This window comes from Rhinatrema bivittatum, chromosome 1 (genome assembly GCF_901001135.1).
Source record: "Rhinatrema bivittatum chromosome 1, aRhiBiv1.1, whole genome shotgun sequence".
Taxonomy (NCBI): Eukaryota; Metazoa; Chordata; class Amphibia; order Gymnophiona; family Rhinatrematidae; genus Rhinatrema; species Rhinatrema bivittatum.
The window spans coordinates 205,627,654-205,649,929 of NC_042615.1; the positions used below are offsets into that span (position 1 = coordinate 205,627,654).

The 22,276-nt window shown below is 42.2% G+C and overlaps 1 protein-coding gene and 1 long non-coding RNA gene across 3 annotated transcripts in view; one reads left to right on the top strand and one right to left on the bottom strand.

Moving 5' to 3' along the window:
• Nucleotides 1–22,276, bottom strand: part of LOC115085200 (proton channel OTOP1-like) — a 203,016-nt gene that overhangs the window by 130,432 nt on the left and 50,308 nt on the right. For both annotated transcript variants that reach the window (XM_029590931.1, XM_029590942.1), the window contains one exon: nt 21,470–21,919. In XM_029590931.1, the coding sequence (XP_029446791.1) occupies nt 21,470–21,878 (409 nt within the window). In that variant the 5' untranslated portion in view covers nt 21,879–21,919. The remainder of the gene's footprint in view (nt 1–21,469; nt 21,920–22,276) is intronic.
• LOC115085220 lies at nt 6,764–21,470 on the top strand. The gene is made up of 3 exons (XR_003854761.1): nt 6,764–7,798; nt 15,489–15,686; nt 21,154–21,470. It is a non-coding gene; the product is annotated as an uncharacterized LOC115085220 (long non-coding RNA).

Here is a 22,276-nt window from a genome sequence, read left to right on the forward strand (position 1 = left end):
CCAGCCTCTGGCCTAGGCCAATACATTCATTTTAAATGAATGTAACAAATAAGATTTATTTCATTTGAGGGGGCCCTCAATTCATTTAGAGTCCTCCTGAAATGAAAAAAAGATTCCCTTATTTGTTGCATTTTTGAAATTCATTTAAAACAAAAGCACATCCCTAATGGCTTTCCCTAGTCTACCTGGCTTATAACGTTTTATCGACGTTTCCTACCAAACCTAAAAGAGTGTGGTTTAAAAGAGATTGTCTAAACCTCTTTTAAATCACACTATGCTAAATGCCATGACCCTGTTTGCTGACAACAAATTCCACATCTTGAATGTGTGTTGAGTGAAAAAATACTTTCTACAATGTTTTACATCTTATTTTAAAGATGGCGCTGGCCGTCCATTGCTCCTACCATGTGACAGGGACCGGCCAATGGCACGGATACCCTGTCACATGCTAAGGGCAAAGGGCCATTGGCGCCATTTTGTTTACTGGCAGCCGACGGCCCGAGCGCGGGAGAATGCTCCTGGGACCCCCGCTGGACCACCAGGTATTTAAAAATTTGGGGGGGGGGAGGGTTCCGGAGGGTGGGGGGATACTAACAAACTCATTTTAAAGAGTCGGCTGTATTTTTTGGTTATTGGCTCAGGCACAGCAGATTTAAAAAACAAAAAAAAAAACCCAATTGGACTGCAAGATAAAAATTTCACGATGTGAAGTGGAATCAGAACAGATACCATTTCCGATTCACATCTCTACTAAATATTTACCTTTTACCCGTTCCACTCCATTCATGATATTATAAACTTCTATCATGTACCCTCAACTGTCTCTTTTCCAAGCTATTATCATTCATGATGTACAACAGGAATCAGTAGTGGGATCTGTGCTGTTTAACATATTTATACATGATCTATGAACAGGGGCAGATTCCCGATGACAGACCAGTCCGGGGATTCGCCGCCCCAGCCGGCCCTGGAGATACCACGTGGTCTGCCGAGCGCGGCTCTGTCACAGCCGCGCTCGGCAGACCACGTGACTAGAGCGACTGGCCCACCGTGGGATGCCCGATCCCCCAATAGGCCAATCCACCCCATCTATGAAAGGCAGTGACAAGTGAGGTATCAAATTTGCAGATGACACAAATTATTTACATTTGTTAAAAAGGCAGTAGATTTAAAGTATAACATAAGAACATAAGAAATTGCCATGCTGGGTCAGACCAAGGGTCCATCAAGCCCAGCATCCTGTTTCCAACAGATGCCAAACCAGGCCACAAGAACCTGGCAAGTACCCAAACACTATAAAGATCCCATGCTACTGATGCAATTAATAGCAGTGGCTATTCCCTAAGTAAAATTGATTAATAGCCGTTAATGGACTTCTCCTCAAAGAACTTATCCAAACCTTTTTTGACCCCCAGCTACACTAACCACATCCTCTGGCAACAAATTCCAGAGCTTTATTGTGCATTGAGTGAAAAAGAATTTTCTCCGATTAGTCTTAAATACTTGCTAACTTCATGGAATGCCCCCCAGTCCTATTATTCGACAGTGTAAATAACAGATTCACATCTACTCGTTCAAGACCTCTCAGGATCTTAAAGACTTCTATCATATCCCCCCTCAGCAGTCTCTTCTCCAAACTGAACAGCCCTAACCTCTTCAGCCTTTCCTCATCCCCTTTATCATTCTGGTTGTCCTTCTCTGTACCTTCTCCATCACAACTATATCTTTTTTGAAATGCGGCAACCAGAATTGTACACAGTATTCAAGGTTCAGTCTCACCATGGAGCGATATAGAACCATTCCCTTCCTAATAATTCCTAACATTCTGTTTGCTTTTTTGACTGCTGTAGCACACTGATATGACAATTTCAAAGTATTATCCACTATGATGCCTAGATCTTTTTCCTGGGTGGTAGCACGTAATATGGAACCTAATATCGTGTAACTACAGCAAGGGTTATTTTTCCCTATATGCAACACCTTGCAGTTGTCCACATTAAATTTCATCTGCCATTTGGATGTCCAATCTTCCAGTCTTGCAAGGTCCTCCTGTAATGTATCACAATCCGCTTGTGATTTAACTACTCTGAACAAATTTGCAAATGATACAAAATTAATAACCTCACTCATCATAGTCTTTTCCAGATCATTTAAATATATATATATATATATATATATATATATATTGAAAAGCACCGGTCCAAGTACAGATCCCTGAGGCACTCCACTGTTTACCCTTTTCCAGCTGAGAAAATTGACCATTTAATCCTACTTTCTGCTTCCTGTCTTTTAACCAGTTTGTAATCCTTGAAAGGACATTGCCTCCTAACCCATAACTTTTTAGTTTTCTTAGAAGCCTCTCATGAGGGATTTTGTCAAACGCCTTCTGAAAATCCAAATACACTACATCTACCGGTTCACCTTTAGCCACATGTTTATTAACCCCTTCAAAAAATGAAGCAGATTTGTTCAAGACTTCCTTTGGGTAAATCCATGTTGACTGTGTTCCATTAAACCATGTCGTTCTATATGCTCTACGATTTTGATCTTGAGAAAAGTTTCGACTATTTTTCCCGGCACTGAAGTCAAACTCACTGGTCTATAGTTACCCAGATCGCCCCTGGAGCCTTTTTTAAATATTGGGGTTACATTGGCCACCCTCCAGTCTTCAGCTACAATGGATGATTTTAATGATAGGTTACAAATTTTAACTAATAGATCAGAAATTTCATTTTTGAGTTCCTTCAGTACCCTAGGATGCACATCATTCGGTCCAGGTGATTTGCTACTCTTTAGTTTGTCAATCTGGCCTCTACATCTTCCAGGTTCACAGTGATTTCGTTCAGTTCGTCTGACTCATCACCCCTGAAAACCATCTCCGGAACTGGTATCTCCCCAACATCTTCCTTACTAAACACGGAAGCAAAGAATTCATTTAGTCTTTCTGCAATGGCCTTATCTTCCCTAAGAGCCCCTTTAACCCCTCAGTCATCTAATGGTCCAACCGACTCCCTCACAGGCTTCTTGCTTCAGATATATTTTAAAAAGTTTTTATTATGAGTTTTTGCCTCTGTGGCCAATTTCATTTCAAATTCTCTCTTTGCCTGTTTTATCAATGTTTTACACTTTACTTAATGATGCTTATGCTTTGTCCTATTTTCTTCAGATGGATCCTTCTTCCAATTTTTGAAGGATGTTTTTTTGGCTAAAATAGCCTCTTTCACCTCACCTTTTAACCATGACTGTAATCATTTTGCCTTCCTCCTACCTTTCTTAATGTGTGGAATACATATGGACTGCACCTCTAGGATTGTATTTTTAAACAATTTCCATGCCTTTTCAAAACACTTAACTTTTTCAGCTGCAACTTTCAGGTTTTTTTTCTATTTTCCTCATTTTATCAAAGTTTCCCTTTTAAACGTTTAGTGTTGGAGCTGCAGATTTACTTATTGTCCCCCTTCCAGTTATTATTTTAAATTTGATCATGTTATGATCACTGTTGCAAATGGCCCCACCACAGTTACCTCTCTCACCAAATCCTGTGTTCCACTAAGAATTAAATCTAAAATAGCTCCATGTCTTGTTGATTCCTAAACCAATTGCTCCATGAAGCAGTCATTTATTACATCCTGGAGCCTTATGTGTCTAGCAAGTCCTGATGTTACATTTACCCAGTCAATATTGGGGTAATTGAAATCTCTCATTATTATTAGAGATGTGGTTCATTTATCAAGAATTAGGCAATTTCAATGAAATTGCCTAATTAGTCGTGGGTCGGGGGCCCCGAACCCCAAAACTGATTTTCCCCGAACTACAAGGAAAATAAGTTTTTCGGGTTTGTACGGGAGGAGGGGCACAGTTTATTTTTTTAAATGAAAAACCACCCCAAGCATTAGAATTCACTGTAATACAACCCGCCCCCCCCCCCCCACCATCCTGATCCCTCCCCAAGACTTACTAACATCCCTGGTGGTCCAGCAGGGTCCTGCAAGGGATTTCTCCCTCCTTGCCATCTGATTTTTGGGCCTGCCTCAATCAAAATGGCACCAATAGCCTTTGACCTATTATGTCACAGGGGCTACTGGTGCCATTGGTCAGCCCCTGTCACATGGTAGGAGCACAAGATGGTACCCATGGCCATATGACAGGGGCTGACCAATGGCACCGGTAGCCCCTGTGACATAGTATGGGCAAAGGCTAACGGAGCCATTTTGATTACTGGCAGCCGACGGTCCGAGTGCAGGAGGTCGCTCCCGGACTCCCGCTGGACCACCAGGGACTTTTGGCAAGTCTTGGGGTCCCTCCTGACCCCTACAAGACTTTCCAAAAGTCCAGGGAGGGTCCGGAAGTGACCTCCTGCACTCGGACCGTCAGCTGCCAGTAATCAAAATGGCGCCGATAGCCTTTGCCTTTACTATGTCACAGGGGCTACTGGTGCCATTGGTCAGCCCCTGTCACATGGTAGGAGCACAAGATGACGCCTCTGGCCATGTGACAGGAGCCAACCAATGGCACTGGTAGCCCCTGTGACATAGTAGGTCAAAGGCTATCAGTGCCATTTTGATCGAGGCAGGCCCGAAAGTCAGACTGCAAGGAGGAGAAATTCCTCGCGGGACCACGCTGGACAACCAGGGATGTTAGTAAGTCGTGGGGAGGGATGGGGATGGTGGGGGGGGGGGGGTTGTATTAAAGTGAATTTTAATGCTTGGGATGGATTTTTTTTTTTTTTAGCTTCGTTTTCCCGCATCATTTTTGGGCCGGTTTAGTTTTTCCCCGTTTAGTTTTTGTTCGCTTTTCCAAAAAACTAATCGAGGGAAAAACGAACTTTACCCCGAAGCGTCAAAAAATGACCAGGTAGAAAAAAACGAAGCTCATCTCTAATTATTATTGCACTGCCAAATTGGTTAGCTTCCCTGATTTCTATTAGCATTTCATCATCTGTCTGACCATTTTGTCCAGGTGGACAGTAGTATACTCCTATCACTACACTCTCTTACCCAGCACACATGGGATTTCTACCTATATAGATTCTACTGAGTATATAGTCTCTTATATGATCTTTATCCTTTTGGACTCTATACCCTCCTGGACATAAAGTGCCACACCGCCACCATGCTGATCCTCCCTATCATTGCGATATAATTTGTACCCTGATATAGCACTGTCCCATTGGTTATCCTCCTTCCACCAAGTCTCTGTGATGCCAATTATGTCAATCTCATCATTTGCTGCTATACACTCTCACTCTCCCATCTTACTTCTTAGACTTCTGGCATTGGCATACAGACATTTCAAAGTGTGTATTTTGTTTGTTTTAACAACCTGTTTTTCAGTTGTTAGGGATAATTCGGAAATCATTAGCTTCGGTGATTTTTTACATATAGGCACATGGACTATGTTTGCTTTTATTGGAACCTCTCTGTTGGGATGCCCTAACTCTCCTGTTTCATTAGTATCCTTCAAGGATACATTTCTCCAAACCATGCACTGCTGAGTGATTGTCGGCTTTCCCCCTTGTTCTAGTTAAAAGTTGCTATATCTCCTTTTTGAAAGTTAGTGCCAGCAGCTTCGTTCCACTCTGGTTAAGGTGGAGCCCATCCTTTCAGAAAAGTATCCCCTTTCCCCAAAAGTTTCTCCAGTTCCTTACAAAGCTGAATCACTTTTCCCTGCACCATAGTCTCATCCATGCATTGAAACTCTGGAGCTCTGCCTGCCTCTGGGGACCTGCATGTGGAACAGGAAGCATTTCAGAGAATGCCAACCTGGAGGTTCTAGATTTCAGCTTCCTACCTAAAATCCTAAATTTAGCTTCCAGAACCTCTCTCCCACATTTTCCTATGTCGTTGGTGCCCTCATGTATCACGACAGCCGGCTCCTCCCCAGCCCTGTCTATATTCCTATCTAGGTGATGCGTGAGGTCTGCCACCTTTGCACCAGGCAGGCAAGTTACCAGGTGGTCATGTCCACCAGCCACCCTGCTATCTATATTTCTAATAATCGAATCACCAGTCTATGGTCCAAACTGAGGAGTCTGAAGTCCACTTCTATTTCCAAGGGTTTAAGATGTTCAAACCCCCAATACTTTCCTTAAATCCCTGTGTATCAACATTTCCCTATGGGGTGAGGGTGGAAAACAACCTCCAAACATTATCTTAGGAATCTTTAAAGCTTGCAGCAATAATCTCACTGGATAATGAATGTAGGTCCTACAAAACTTTACTGATAATTGATTTTGAATAAAAGTAAGGAAAAATGCCAATTTACAATTCCTTGTTCAATATAGTCAGTTACATTAATCCTCTTCCTATAAATATGTGACTCTTTTTTGATATTTTACTCTGATCTTCTGTTTCCATATCCCTTCCCAATTGCAGGGACACTTCTCGAGCTCCCTCCCAGAATTGGTTAAATAGGAAACTTCAACAAGATGGGATAAGTTAAAGCCCCATTTGACATACCTTGATTCAGATGTCTATTTCTAATCTAATCTTCTGTATATCCTGAGGATCTGTTGACCTTTGAAATGCCATTAGATCTCTCGGAGGGAGAAACTCCTAAATACTTCTCTCCACATAATGGCACCTAAATTCCCTAGGCCCTGAAGAATTTAGTTGACAAAAATAAAAATCCAGGATTCAACAAACAAAAAGATGAAAGAAAGATGGATAAAACTTTGTGGAAATGTATAGTAATATAATTTTTAAAAAAAATCCTTGACATATTTGTAAATACTGCCACCCTATTTACAGTCCCATCTATTTTTTTCAGGGTTTCCTGGCATTCAAGGAGGGAACTCCACCCACTAACACCTTCCCCAAGTGGAGGCATCAGGCACCAAGCACCCAAGGACTGAGTGAATTTGCCAAGGAGAAACCTGTCAGTCCAGTTTTGAAAGTTGGAACATTGGACATGGTGACCTTACACCATGTTGCTGTGCAGCTCAAAGCATGATCTCAGGTGGTAGAGGAGCAGGAGCAGGATATGGCCCAAAGCATCACCATTCTCCCCCCTAATCATCTAAACATGTATATCTTCACCAAAAGCCGGGATATGGGAGATATGACTGACACATTTAAATATCTCTAAGGTATCAATACACAGGAGATTGCCTCTTTCAACGGAAAAGAGACTGTGGCTTGAGGACTCATGGAGTTAAAGGGGGGATAACCGCAGGAGTAATCTAAGAAAATATTTATTTTCAAGCGAGGCTGGTGGATGCATGGTACAGCCTCTTAGTGGAGGACAACATCTGAATTCAAGAAAGCATGGGACAAGCACAGAGGATTTCTGAAGGAGTGGTGGGATTGTAGAAATGGGCAGACTGTACAGGCTGAATGACCTTTTTCTCCCATCATATTTCTATTAGGGATGTGCATTTGTTTGAAATGACATAGCCACGTCATTCTCTGTGTTTCTTGTTGTTTTCAAATCAAAACAATAGAAAAAACCCACAAAATGCTTTTCTTCTATAGTTTTTAGTGCAAACTAATCAGAAACAGTGCACACTAATCAGAAACAGTGTACACTCTTTCTGAAACATTTAAAAACAAAAATAAATGGAAAAATATTAATGGCCACCAAAATTGACAACCAAACGACACAACACAAAACATTATTTGGCCTGCATACCCCTAATATCTGTTTCTAATCAGTGCAAAAAGAATGGGAGTCAGCACTTGCTGTTGGACCTGTCTTCTAGTCTCCTGGAATTCGGCAGGCGCAGTTCCTTGGAAAGGGTCAAATTTTGAGGCCCTTGCACAACTGCAGAGTCACAGGAGTCCAAGCACCCTGCTTATTGGTAGGTCATCGCTATTTCATGTCTTGTTGTAACCTCTTTCACTAGTCATGCTTAGATTAATCAATAGAGTTAAAAAACTGGCTACTGTTGATCCAGTCATGGTATTGCTATACACTGCATGCATGGAGTTTTCAGTTTTTCTAAGAAACATGTAGGACCTCATTCCTTAAAATAGAGGAAAGGGAAAATCCTAATGTATAAAGCAGCGATTCTCAACTGGTGTGTCGCCAAGAACCGGCAGGTGTGTCACAGCTCCAGGTGTCCCATTGCCCCGGTTGTGCTTCCCTCCTCCCTTTTTCATGCCCCCGTGTGCCAATGGGAAGCCTCCTCCCTTCTTTCTGCCCTTTGGGCCAATTGGAAGCCTCTTCCCTTTTTTCTGCCCCGTGGGCCAATTGGAAGCCTCTTCCCTTTTCCTGTCCCCACAAACCAATGGGAAGCCTCTTCCCTTTTTCCTGTTCCCACAGGCCAATGGGATGCCTTCTCCCTTCTTCCTGCCCCCATGGGCCAATCGGAAGCCTTCTCACTTCTTCCTGCCAGAGGGAATGGGAAGAAGGGAGGAAGCCTCTGATTGGCCAGTGGGGCAGGAAGAAGGAGGCATCCCATAGCCCACAGCAGAAGTAGAAGACAAAGAGAGCATGGCCTGAAGAAGATGGAGGAGTTTCATGGCTGCTGGGGTACCCAAAGAAGAGGAAGTGTATGTGTGGGAGAATGCAAGGAATGTGAGCAAGCAGGTCTGTGAAAATGAGCATGAAAGTGAACATGTGAGTGTGCATAAGAGGAGAAAGCTTAAGAACATAAGAACATAAGAAATTGCCATGCTGGGTCAGACCAAGAGTCCATCAAGCCCAGCATCCTGTTTCCAACAGAGGCCAAACCAGGCCACAAGAACCTGGCAATTACCCAAACACCTAGAAGATCCCATGCTACTGATGCAATTAATAGCAGTGACTATTCCCTAAGTAAACTTGATTAATAGCAGTTAATGGACTTCTCTTCCAAGAACTTATCCAAACCTTTTTTGAACCCAGCTACACTAACTGCACTAACCACATCCTCTGGCAACAAATTCCAGAGATTTATTGTGCGTTGAGTGAAAAAGAATTTCTCCGATTAGTCTTAAATGTGCTACTTGCTAACTTCATGGAATGCCCCCTAGTCCTTCTATTATTCGAAAGTGTAAATAACCGAGTCACATCTACTCGTTCAAGACCTCTCATGATCTTAAAGACCTCTATGATATCCCCCCTCAGCCGTCTCTTCTCCAAGCTGAACAGCCCTAACCTCTTCAGCCTTTCCTCATAGGGGAGCTGTTCCATCCCCTTTATCATTTTGGTTGCCCTTCTCTGTACCTTCTCCATTGCAACTATATCTTTTTTGAGATACGGCGACCAGAATTGTACACAGTATTCAAGGTGTGGTCTCACCATGGAGCGATATAGAGGCATTATGACATTTTCCGTTTTATTAACCATTCCCTTCCTAATAATTCCTAACATTTTATTTGCTTTTTTGACTGCTGCAGCACACTGAGCTGACGATTTCAATGTATTATCTACTATGACGCCTAGATCTCTTTCTTGGGTGGTAGCTCCTAATATGGAACCTAACATCGTGTAACTACAGCTAGGGTTATTTTTCCCTATATGCAACACCTTGCACTTGTCCACATTAAATTTCATCTGCCATTTAGATGCCCAATCTTCCAGTCTTGCAAGGTCCTCCTGTAATGTATCACAGTCTGCTTGTGATTTAACTACTCTGAATAATTTTGTATCATCTGCAAATTTGATAACGTCACTCATCGTATTCCTTTCCAGATCATTGATATATATATTGAAAAGCACCGGTCCAAGTACAGATCCCTGAGGCACTCCACTGTTTACCCTTTTCCACTGAGAAAATTGACCATTTAGTCCTACTCTCTGTTTCCTGTCTTTTAACCAGTTTGTAATCCACGAAAGGACATCGCCTCCTATCCCATGACTTTTTAGTTTTCGTAGAAGCCTCTCATGAGGGACTTTGTCAAACGCCTTCTGAAAATCCAAATACACTACATCTACCGGTTCACCTTTATCCACATGTTTATTAACCCCTTCAAAAAATGAAGCAGGTTTGTTAGGCAAGACTTCCCTTGGGTAAATCCATGTTGACTGTGTCCCATTAAATCATGTCTTTCTATATGCTCTACAATTTTGATCTTGAGGATAGTTTCCACTATTTTTCCCGGCACTGAAGTTAGGCTCACTGGTCTATAGTTACCCGGATCACCCCTGCACATACCTCAGAGCCTGTCCCCACCCCATTTAATGGATGAAATCTCAGGGTGACTTTAAAATCAAAAGTTCCCAAGTATGTGCATAAAGTACTGGCAGCAGCTGAAGTGCATCCAGTGATCAGCAATGGGAGAAAGAACAGAGTTGCCCCCATAGCTGATGGAATTCTTCATTCTCGTGCCACAGGGGCTGGAGAAGGAGGCTTTGGGAAATCTTTGGACTTATAAAAGTTTGGTGAAAGGTGAAATAGATATATTCTTTAGAGTGTGTGTGTGTGTGGTAATAAGCAAGCCAGAGATAGTTAGTTAATTCTAGTGTCTGTCTTTCCCACCCACTCAACCCTTGATTTTTAGGCAAGAGAAACTCTCATTAAAAATCAATCAGGGTCTTATCTAAATCATACTATTGTACTAGCCCTTATTGAAAACTTAATCATCCCCTTGAAGGACACTACCTGATTAAATTTACAGGTGAATTTACTAATTAAAGTACTCTAATTCCAACTTCCTTAATATCCTACAATTACATAGCACATTAATTAGTAAATACTCCTGTAAATTTAAAGTAATGATTTGAAACTCCAGGGAGGAAGACTCAGAACCAATATCAGGAAGTATTTTTTTCACGGAGAGGGTGGTGGATGCCTGGAATGCCCTTCCAGAGGAAGTGGTGAAGACTAAAACTGTGAAGGATTTCAAAGGGGCATGGGATAAACACTATGGATCCATAAAGGCTAGAAGATGGGAATGAAGAGAAGAGCCATGGGGGGGGGGGGTAGCTTGCTGGAATGGAGGCTATCATCTGGTAATTACTACCCTTACCCAAAAAGCCTTCACACTGTTAATGCAACTCCAACATTGCTCTCTGCTTCAAACGGCAAGGGGAAATGTGGAAAAGAGGATTTACATTCAGACAACAACCAACAAGGACTGAACACAGTCTGGGTAAACAAATAAGTGTGGGGGTAGCTTGCTTATTGCAGTGGTTACTACCCTAACCCAATTAAGCCTGATACTTCACTTTGAATGCATATACAAGGGCGGATTTTAAAAGCCCTGCTCGCGTAAATCCGCCTGGATTTACGCGAGCAGGGCGCTGGCGCGCCTATTTTGCATAGGTCGCCGGCACGTGCAGAGCCCCGGGACGCGCGTAGGTCCCGGGGTTTTTTGAAGGGGGCGTGTCAGGGGCGGGGCCGGATGTGGCATTTCGGAGGCGGGACAGGGGTGTGGTGCCGGCCTGGGGGGGTGGTCCAGGCCTCCGGACCAGCCCCCGGGTCGGAAGACGGCGCGCCAGCAGTCCGCTGGCGCGCATAGATTTAAGTCTGCTTCTCACAGGCGTAAATCTAGGGACAAAGGTAAGGGGCGGGTTTAGATAGGGCCGGGGGGGGGGGTGGGGAGGGCGAAAGGAAGTTCCCTCCGAGGCCGCTCCGATTTCGGAGCGGCCTCGGAGGGAACGGAGGCAGGCTGCGCGGCTCGGCACGCACAGGCTGCCCAAAATCGGCAGCCTTGCGCATGCCGATCCAGGATTTTATAAGATATGCGCGGCTATGTGCGTATCTTATAAAATCCTGCGTACTTTTGTTTGCGCCTGCTGCGCGAACAAAAGTACGCGATCGCGCTTTTTTAAAAAATCTACCCCACAGTGTGTTGCTCTCTGTTTTAATGGCAGGGAGAAATGTGAAAAAGAGGATTTACATTCAGACAACATCCAGCAAGGCATGGATCTGTGCAGTCTGGGTAAACAAGCATCGGGGTAACTTGCTTGATGCGGCACTTACTACCCGTAACCATTAAGCCTTATGCTCACCTTTGATGCAACTCCAACATTACTCTCTGCATCAATGGCAGGGGGTGACAGGAAATTTGAATCAAACAGTTACCAACAAGGGCCCTGAACTTGGTGGTCAGTGAAGCAGATAAGTATGGGAAAATAAGTGTGGGAGCTTGCTGGGCAGACTGGATGGGCTGATTGGTCTTTTTCTGCTGTCATTTCTATGTTTCCAACTCCCTTGGTATCCTAAACTTAACTAGGAACTCAATAAAACTAAGATGAAGGCAGCAGTCCAGCAGCAAGAGGGGAGCTTTCCAGTCTTTTGCATTGAATGTCACATGTATGATTTTGTACCCGCCGGTGAGAGATTGTATGTGTGCATTCGATGCAAAGAGCTCCTGGCTCTCAGGGAACGAGTCTGATTTCTGGAGGCTAGAGTAGCAGACTTGGAGGAGCTGAGGCAGACAGAGAGGTAGATTGATGAGACCTTCAGGGACATAGTGTTGCGTTCGTCGGTGTCAGATGGCTTTGACCTCTGTGCCTCACGTTTCTTCCTTCTCTCTCCTCAAGCCTTGGGAAGATGGCTGCTGCCGCGTCATTATGCCGCTCTCTCCGGCGTCCCCAGAATGGCAACAGCAACGGTGATCGCTATGTTTCTCCTGAGGGCCTCCTAGGGTGCGTGTGTGCACGCCACCCACGTCTTTATCCACGTCATGGTGGGAATCTCGGGGGTGTCCCTCTCGAGTGACATCACGCCATCCGGGTATTTAGCCTGCCCTTCATTTGCTAACAAACTGAGTTAGCAAGGATCGTGAATGGATTGAACGCCTCCGGTCTAAGCTGCTCTGCCGCTTCCTTGCTGCCACTGGAAGCTCTCTCTGCCCTCTGGGGTTACTCATCTCTAACCTGGGTACCCGCTCCTCGGGGGCCCTATACTTTCTTTCAGGTGCCTATCTGGGATACTGGGTATTCGCTCCTTGAGGTCCTGCTCTCCCTGCCTTGGTGCCTGCAATTCAACTGCTTCTGCCTGCCAGGATCTCCATCAATACAGCTACCTACTTCAGTGAGTAATCTAACCTTGTCAGTCTGTCTCATCTACAGCTCAGCGCTTGGAGTCTGCTTCCGGGGCTTCCTCTACTACCTTGCGCTGCTTACCATCTACTACTGTGGGACTGGCCTCCTCTGCCGAGGACCCCTGGACTACATCTACTGGGTTACCTCACTACTGCCACCCCTGGGCAGTATCATTAAGCTGTATAAAATAATCAAATCTTCTGTGTCTAGAGTCTAGCCTAGTACTGCGGTTCCTCACGGGGCTCCTCCCCGTGGAAGTAGCCATCGCCGCAGTACCCAAGAATCCACTCCAATGCCTCAAAGTTATCCAGCTAAATGAATATTTGGGCACTTATCCAGCTAAATGTTAGCTGGATAAATAACTTAGGGGCATTCCAGGGGCATTTGAGGAGAAGTTACATTAACCAGATAAGTTATCAGAGCTAGCTAGATAACTTATCCGGCTAAGTCTGATCGTGCCATAGAGCTGTCCTAAAGATAGTCGGCTATATTCAATAGTGTGGCGGCACGATTGACTATACCTCCAAAGTTAGCCACTCCATGCAGGTTACCCCTATGCTGACATGGTTACACCAAAAGTTACCACAGGTTACCATCCTTTAGCCACTTGGGATCCTGTGTTTATCCCACACCCTTTTGAATCCTGGTTCATGTCTTCACCACCTCCTCAGGGAGGGCATGTCAAGCATCTGTAAAAAAATATTTCCTGATGTTATTGCTTGAAGCTTCATATCATGACCCCTAATTGTACAGCTTCCTTTCCTTTGGAAAAGGAAAGATTCTTTTGCATTATTAATACAGACTTTTAAATTATGGAAAGGTATCATATTACTCTGTCTTTCTGCTCGTCTAGGGTATAGGTATTTAGATTTTCAAGTCTCGTTTCATAAGTCTTCGGTACAGCCTCCCCCCTCCCATTTTGGTTGTCTCTCACTATCCTTTGAGATACAGCATCTAGAACTAAACACAGTCCTCCAGGTGAGGGCTCCCCAATGAGCTGTATAGGGCCATTATCACCTCCCTTTTCCTGTTGGTTATGCCTCTGTCTCAGTACAGGCCAGTATCCCTGTGGCCCTAGTCACTGCTTTGTCACATTGCTTCACTACCTTCAGATCATCAGACACTATCACCCCGAGGTCTCTCTCCCAGTCTGGGTCTCTCATCCCCCATCACATACAGCAACTTAGGATTTCTGAACCCCAGATGCATAACTCTGCATTTCTTCACATTGAATCCAAGCTGCCAAATCTTTGACCACTCTTCACGCATTTTACAAAACAGATGGTGAATATACAGAACATCCTCCCAAGTAGTGGTGGTGACAAGGAGAGTATCTGAACTCAAGAAAGCATGGGACAAGCTCAGGGGATCTCCAAGGGAACAGTAGGCATTGTAGATGGGCAGATTAGATGGTCTTTTTCTGTTGTCAAGTTTCATTTTTTGGGTAGATTTTGATAACAGTGTTCTAAGGGGGGGGGGGGTAAGTTACAAATTGTTCATATCAATGCAAGGACCCATTCAAACAGTGTAGGCACAGGCTATGCACAAATTCTCCAAACGAGTTCACATCTTTTAAACTCATCATGGGTACAAAGCACGCGCTGTCGTTTGCATGTGCTTTTTGTGGGGGTAGATTTCTGTTTAGAAAGTACGTGCAAAGGTAACCCAAATTACTAAAAATAGTGTACTCCATATTGTTGCACACAAGGTCTCTGCTGGCAGTAAATAGGAGCCTGTAGCACTAGTTTTAAGGCCACAGGATGCTGGTTTCCCTTCTGAGAAGTTCAGATCCTGTTTCAGATCTGTAGGCTGTTGAAGGCGAAGGCCTCCATGCTACCAGGTTGCTGCATAAATATTTTTCAATTTTAATTCACAGTTGCCGGGACTGAGCAAGCAATATGACAGGGCAAGAGGCTGAGAAGAAGAGGACCAATGTCTATTTACCTAAGTCTGCTGCACAGGATCTGAGAGCAAGAACAGGGAAAGGATTGTTTACTGGGAAGGAGAAGTCGGAAGAATTTCTGTTAGAGTTGGTTCCTTTCTTGCAAGTATCAATCAGACCTCTGCTACTGGACTGCATGTAACGCTTACCCTTGCTTGGAACGATAGGATGCAATATTATTATTATTATTAACTGCATTTGTGCTCTCTACCACTACATTACTTATATTTGGTTTAAGTCAGTCAAGAATGACCAAACTGTAATTGTGTTAGCTTTCATGTGTATAAGCCTCTCTGCATGCCCTTGTTGACTACTGCTGTGGTTCTTTCATGAACATTTTTCTCCCTTTCCAAAAATAGCAGAATAGTTTTCTGCATTTTCAAAGGATAGTAGATATAAAATTGCAGTTGACAAACTGTACATTGTTTTTGTTTTTTTATAACAGAGAATACATTCAATCAGTTGCAATTGAAAGTGCATGTTAAGAGTCATATCAGATTTGCACTGAGTCTTTGTATTTAACCATCTGTTTTTATTTTCTGTGCTGACTCCTGAGACTGCCTCTGGGGTAATTGTAATACTATAAGCTCAGTGCAAAGGAGAAATAACTGCATTTTTTTTTTTTCAACAGATCAGTTGTGGTGCCTTCATTCCTGTCTGATACCAATTACTTTCTTTGGTTACAAGCATCTCACAGTTCACACAAAGATTTGAAAATGCCATCTTACGAGTGCACTATAGAGGAAAGAGCAGCCATGTTAGCAGTGATGGCCAAGGCACAAAAGCTGGGTGGTGTCTTCCAAATTGTTGTGACACGAATTGCCTGCAGGTACTGTCAAGAGCATTATTATAAAATGTTGTCACCCGTGGCTCTACATCAGCATGTTGAGTTTCAGTAGAGAGAATAACCCATTGATATGCTGCTGGGTCCAAGTTAGCTATGAAGGGGGGTGGGGAAGGGGTGTGTGTGTGCATGCGTACAATTTCAAAGATGTCAATATTCAACTGGCCATGTCCAAGTAATATTGCCTGGATGGACTTTGTCTAGGTCATTTTATCTGGAAATTCAACGCAAAGCTGCACCAATTGAATATCTGGTCTAAAGTTACCCAAAGTAAAACCACACCCTGGTAACACTCCTAGTGCCACCATTTTTTGTGTGGGTAAATTATTTTCTGGGCAACAATTTGCCCAGATAACATTTAGCTGGGGAGCAGAGGAAAAAATGTAAAAAGTTACCTGGAAAAACTCTGACTATTGACCTTAGAGCAGAGCTTCTCAACCCACACCAGAGAGTACACCTAGCCAGTCAGAGTTTCAGGATATATACAATGGATATACATGAGATAGATTTGCATGAGCTACCTCAATTGTAAGAAAATCTGTCTCATACATATTCATTGTGGATAACCTGATTGGCTAGATGTGCCCCCAAGACTGAGTTAAGAAGCACTGCCTTAGAGTCATTCACATTTTTCAACAGAGCTAGATCCTTTAAAAGAATCTCTATATCAGGGGTGGCCAACTCCGGTTCTCAAGATCCACAAACAGGCCAGGGTTTCAGGATATCCACCATGAAAATGCATACAAGGGAGGCAGTGCATGCAAATCTCTCATTCATATTCATGGTGGATATCCTGAAAAACCAGGCCTGTTTGAGGCTCTCGAGGATTAGAGTTGACCACCCTTGCGCTATATGAAAGTGAAAAACGTAAAATACACATTTATTTGTTGTGGGGATTTTTTTGGTGAGTTTTTTTTGTTTTGGTTGTTTTGTTTTACTTGTAAAGAGCACAGTAAGAGGCTGCTTGAAGTTCTTGGTGCAGGGAGAGAAGGGAATAGTAGGAACTTGGAAACTAGGGAGGAGGCAGCAGGGATTGGGAGACTGGATGGGAGAAAAAACAGTATTTAAAATTGTGTGGGAAGAGGAGGGAGTGCAGGAATTCAGAGATTGAGAGGGGGAGCTGGAATTTGAGGATGGTTGGAGAGAGCAGGGACTTGGAGAGTGAGGTGGGGAATTCAGCAATTGAGTGGGGAATGTTAGATTGGCTGTAGGTATGAATGAGTAGTGTGAAATAAGGTGGCGTGGGGGAAGAGTAAATCTGCAAACAATAAAAAGGTGGCCCATCCTAAAATGTTTGCTCAGAGCGACAAAAAAGCATAAGTGGGTAAAGCAGCCCTGGTTCCAGAATAGGTAGATCACCAGCCACAAGTGAGGAGGCATAGGGCAGTCAAGATTGAGAGTGAGAGAACTCTGCAAGGGAGGTTGAGAAAGCTTGGAGGGAGGGGAGAGAACACTGGGAGGGAGAAGTAGAATGCATGGTGAGGCAGGGAAAGAAGATATGAATAAATGGAAAAAAAAAAGAGAAGGGGAGAGAATGCTAGAGGGAGTGGGAAAAATGCATGAGGATAAAGAATACAAGGAGTGTCATCAACAATTTTCACCTGGGGCACATTTGTCCTAAAGCTGGCTCTGACTTCTTCCTCCCCCGCCCTGCCCCACCCCCTGTGACTGTAAATGCTGCTTCTCCAGCATCCTCCTCTCCAGCTGACCCAGGGTACAGAAGATCTGGCTCAGGGATTAAACTGGGAGCCTCTCTCATGGCAGCATACTGCACTGCCACTGAGCCATCAAGCCAGCAATCCTCCTGGTCTTGCTCCCTTATATCTGCTTTTACTTTATTTTCATGATATTTTCTGTCCTTTCTGTTCTCAACTATATTTTAATCTTTGGCTTCTTATTCTATAATCTATATTAATGTTCTCTCTTGCTGGTCCTTATCCATTCCAATGCAATTTTCTGTACCTCATCATTTACTCAATTTCGTCTTTTCCTTGAGTTTCTCTTTCAATTTCTCGTTCTCTGCTCTTTTCACTTTGTCCCTTCTCTTTCAGTTATCTTATCACCTTTCAAAAGTTGCCAATTCTCCCTTCTTGAGGAGGGAGACTCTCTTATATAGCCAAATAAGATTAACCTTTTTTTTTATACTTTCTCCTTCCTAAAATATCCTAATAATGCATTACAATGGAGATTTAAATATTTTCCCAACCCCTCAACAGGGTCCTGTAGCCTCTATCCCTCTATCCACAGGCCTGGGTATAGACACAGGCAACACAGGCAAATGGCTAAGACACCAAAGTTTGAAAGCACCAAACCCCTGAGCCAAAGAAGAGCCTGATCCTGCTTGCAGCACTGTCAGTGCCACTTCAAAAGAACATCACCCTGGCACTCTCATACCTCTCCCTCCCTCCTCCCCACATACACATTTTCCAGTCGGGAGGGGAGGATTTCACTCTCCAGTCTTCTCAGGAGGACTAACCCTGCTCTCCAGCCTGCCAATGGATACCACATTTTTAAATTCAGCCTTCATCTGTCTTATTCTTCCCTGCATTCTCTCTCTATCTCTTTCCTCCTCTATCATCCCCTCACCCTTTCCTTTTCTCATCTTCTAAGCTTGTTCCTGTTCCCAGGGAAGCTGTATCCTTCTTTCCTGGCTACATACAGTAGTTCTCTTTGCCATGCCTTTCTTGAGATAGCAGCTTTCCTATTACTGAGTCAAGCATCCTGCAGAGGCAGTGAATCAGAGACACCAGCCTGGGACCTCAATGAATTATGAGTCTCCAGTTCAACTTTTCACCAACACAGACCTGTGTGATGGTCCACCACATTTTCTGTAAAGATGAAACAGGAGAAGGAAAGAACTTTCAAGTACAGTGTCAAAAAAGTACAGCAGTTCACCAAAACAAGTGAACTCAGAATCAAACATACTTATAATAAAGAGATGTCTTCAAAAAATATTTTTCTTAGAAAGTTTCCAACATTTAGGGGTTGCTTTTTTTTTTTTTTCCTTTTATTGTTGTTTGTGGTGTCGTAGTTGAAATTGTTGTGAAGCAAGCACATTTTGGGGCCAATGAACTAAAGTGCCTTGGTGCTATCACAAGCATTAATGGATGTTAAATGCTAACAAAAACAATTAACGCATATTAAAAGCACTGTTAGCATGTGCAAGCTATGTTGTGTGTGGGATAATTTTAATATGAAAGCTTTGCTGAGATAACAAGATGCAAAATAGCATATCTATTATTGCAGCAAAAAAATATGCACGCAAACTACTTCAGAGATGCATTAACACAAAAAACCCCAACTTAATTACACCTCTAGGAGATATATTTAACTTTTTGTGATACCTTCCCATGCACTCATGTTCTGGTATGCATGCACTTTAAAATCTGCAAAATGTGTCTCATGTATATGTCAACCTTGAATGCTAGTATATAAGGTAAACAACACATTTGCACATTTTGACAGTTGATGTTAGTGCACTTTATAACATAGTCCCATTGTGAGGTCATCAAAGCACTATTAAAATTGGCTTACTATTGGTTCGTACTTCATTGTGTATTTGTCTTTGATAGGTTATTTCTTGATCAGCTGATACTATCTGTATGCTGTATTTTTCTCTACTTTTTCAGTTGCTCAAATATACATTTGAGTAGTTGGAGATCTGAGTATTCACTAAGAAGCCACTAATGTCAAAAACGTATTCATTTAACACTAAAGACAGAATTAAATTTGACAATTTATGCCTTTTTATTCCTAGTCTCTACTCTTTAAACTAGTCTGATGGGAAACTTTGATGCATCTAGGAAACCAGTCTCTGTAATTTAAGTATTTCTTTTTCAACTGCTTTGCCGATTCCTCATTTTATTTCGGACTGCTGTATCTTCCACATCCAATAAAAGCAACTGCTGAACAAAGGCTAACAGGGCAGGCTACAGGCTGCTGAAAAGAGATGCTTCATAGTGCCAAAAAAATGCACACTAAAGTGAAGTAATTATAGAGAAATTGTGAAAAAATATAGCAGAATGAGGCTTCCTTCCTGATCTTTTCATGTACTAACAGAAAGCAAACAGAATAATTAATTATTTGCAATTGTAAATGCTTTTCCTGCAAAATATATCCCAATGCAGAGACGTGAAGCCACTTCTGGATTGATGGGTCTGGCAGTGCTTTTCTGAACCAAAAACCAGTGGCCAGATAGTACGGCATACATAATAAATTATCAATAATTAAATGTGCCTATAAAATGTTGGAAATTAACCAATAAAATCATAAAAATATATATTTATTGCAAGTTCATATACAATAAAACTTATAGGCACATTTATAGAAACAAATTTATAACAGACTGATGACTGCACAGGCTGCTATTCCAAATCTTCAAAAGATCAGCTGATAGGCACAGACATTTTGATATTGCTCTGCTATATGCTACTGTTGGCGTTTGGACACTTTTAACCTTTGGTGTTGCAGAAATACAATTCTACAAGAAGAAAGGCTATTTTTAGAAATGATTTGTGTTAATGGTATCATATGAAAGGTTATAGGATCACCAATACAGGGCGTTAACATTAAGCAGGGAACCCCTTGACAATACGTAAACTTATCTCAACTTATATTGCCGATGCAGGCATGAACTCCGAAACATGGCCATGTTGGGTCCTTTCCAAACTATGTGCTTTTTCAGTCTTTGTCCCTATCATTTGCTCTTCAGTCTGCTATAAATTTATGTTTTCAATTGTGCCTAGAGGTAGTTTTTAAATTTTATGAATGTGTAATAAATATGTATTTTTATGATTTTATTGGTTTATTGTAAAACGTTTTAGACATTTAATCATCATTTATTTATTGTACATTCCATACTATCCATCTGCTGGTTTATGGATATTTCTCTATTGCAGTAGATTGCCTCTCGGTGTTTTTCTCCAGTACTTTTCTGAAACCAGCATTGTTTGGCATGTTTTAAAGCTGAGTGGCAAAAAGCAATGAAATCATCATTCTTATTGCCTATTTACACTTAGTTTAACTGTTCTGCATTTAAGCTGCCACTCTATGACTTGTATTCATATATGCATTTCCATTCTTCTGTACTCTACACCTAATTAAATTATGATTGACTACAAGAAATATGCAGCAACTAAATAATAATAATGATATAAAAATACTGGTAAAGCCATGCATAGGTGTGGCAAATGGAGTTGCTCACTTATTTCATGTGCTGTGCAGTATGACACAGCTTTTTAAAGCAGTTTCATATACCCTAAAACAATCACATTCACCATAAAAATGACAATAAAATTGAGGGAGAGAAAAATAAATGACAGGAGGTGCAATACACCACAGTGGATGGACAGGTTTAATGCCAGACATTGCCATAACATGAATCGGAATTATGGAGAACTGCTGAGCAAGTGAGGGGTTTTGTTTTTCTTTTTGTTTTGTTTTGTTTTAACAGGGATTTGAACACAGAGGAAGAATCATTTACAAATCAGGAGAGGGAAGCTAAACCGGATTTTCAATGAAGAAGATAAACTCCTTTTGGTAAAGCAAGGCTGAGGAGTGAAGCCCTGAGTAGCAGGAACAAGAAGGAGAATAACCAGTGGTGAAAAAAACATAAGATCTACCCTGGGACATCTTCAAGACCACTAGGAGCAATTTCTTGCTGTGTCCTGACACGGATGGGGAGTTGGAGGAGTTTTCTGAATATAGGAAAAATGTGATCTCTAATTTTGAGAAGCTTAAAGAGCCAGTGTATAAATGTGTTTACTTACACCGTAACCATCTTGCTCCTGCATGTGTATCCTTCTCCTGGTTTAATCTTCTCTGACAATAACTTCGGAAAATGTACCAGAGCATCCAGATGAGCTGAATCAACATTAATGTGATCAAGTAGGACAGTAGGTCTCTCTCGGTCAATCCAACAGCATGTATAGCCCAAGCAAACATCAATAACAGTCCGGCCAAAAAAATATTGAAGCCATACTGACTGCTGAGAATTTCAGAATTTTTCTGTGGGTAGTTATTGATTAAATTGAAATTAAATTTTTTCCCTAAAGGCTTTTTCTCCTGGTTAGGAGCAGGAGCCAGAGCTGGAGTGGGATCAGCAGCAGGAGCTGGAACAGTTGCATTCATTGTGTCCATTTCCAGAGACAAAATGTCTAACTTGTTTTCTTCAGCCATACTGGTTAAATTTTAGTGCCGTATTCACTGTAGTTTAATGCCTGAAATATATTACATGAAAACAATAAAAGAAAAAACAAGATAAGATTGTAGGATAGTGATACAAAATGAGAAAGAAGAACATGTTCAGAATGAAAAATAAAGTCAAACCTCTTTTGAAAATATAAAAAGTCATATAGAAGTTAAAATAAAAATTTTGAAATTGGAAAACTGACTGCCAAAAAACTATTTCAGTGCAAAACTGTCTCACTTTAATTCAGAATTTGCATTCCTGAATCAGTAAAAAAGCAAACAAAAATGCAAGTTTCAAATACACAAACAGCTTCGTAAATTTCAAATGTGAATCCATGACTTAAAGTATACAAAATCTATGCACAAGAGATATTCTTAACACAAGT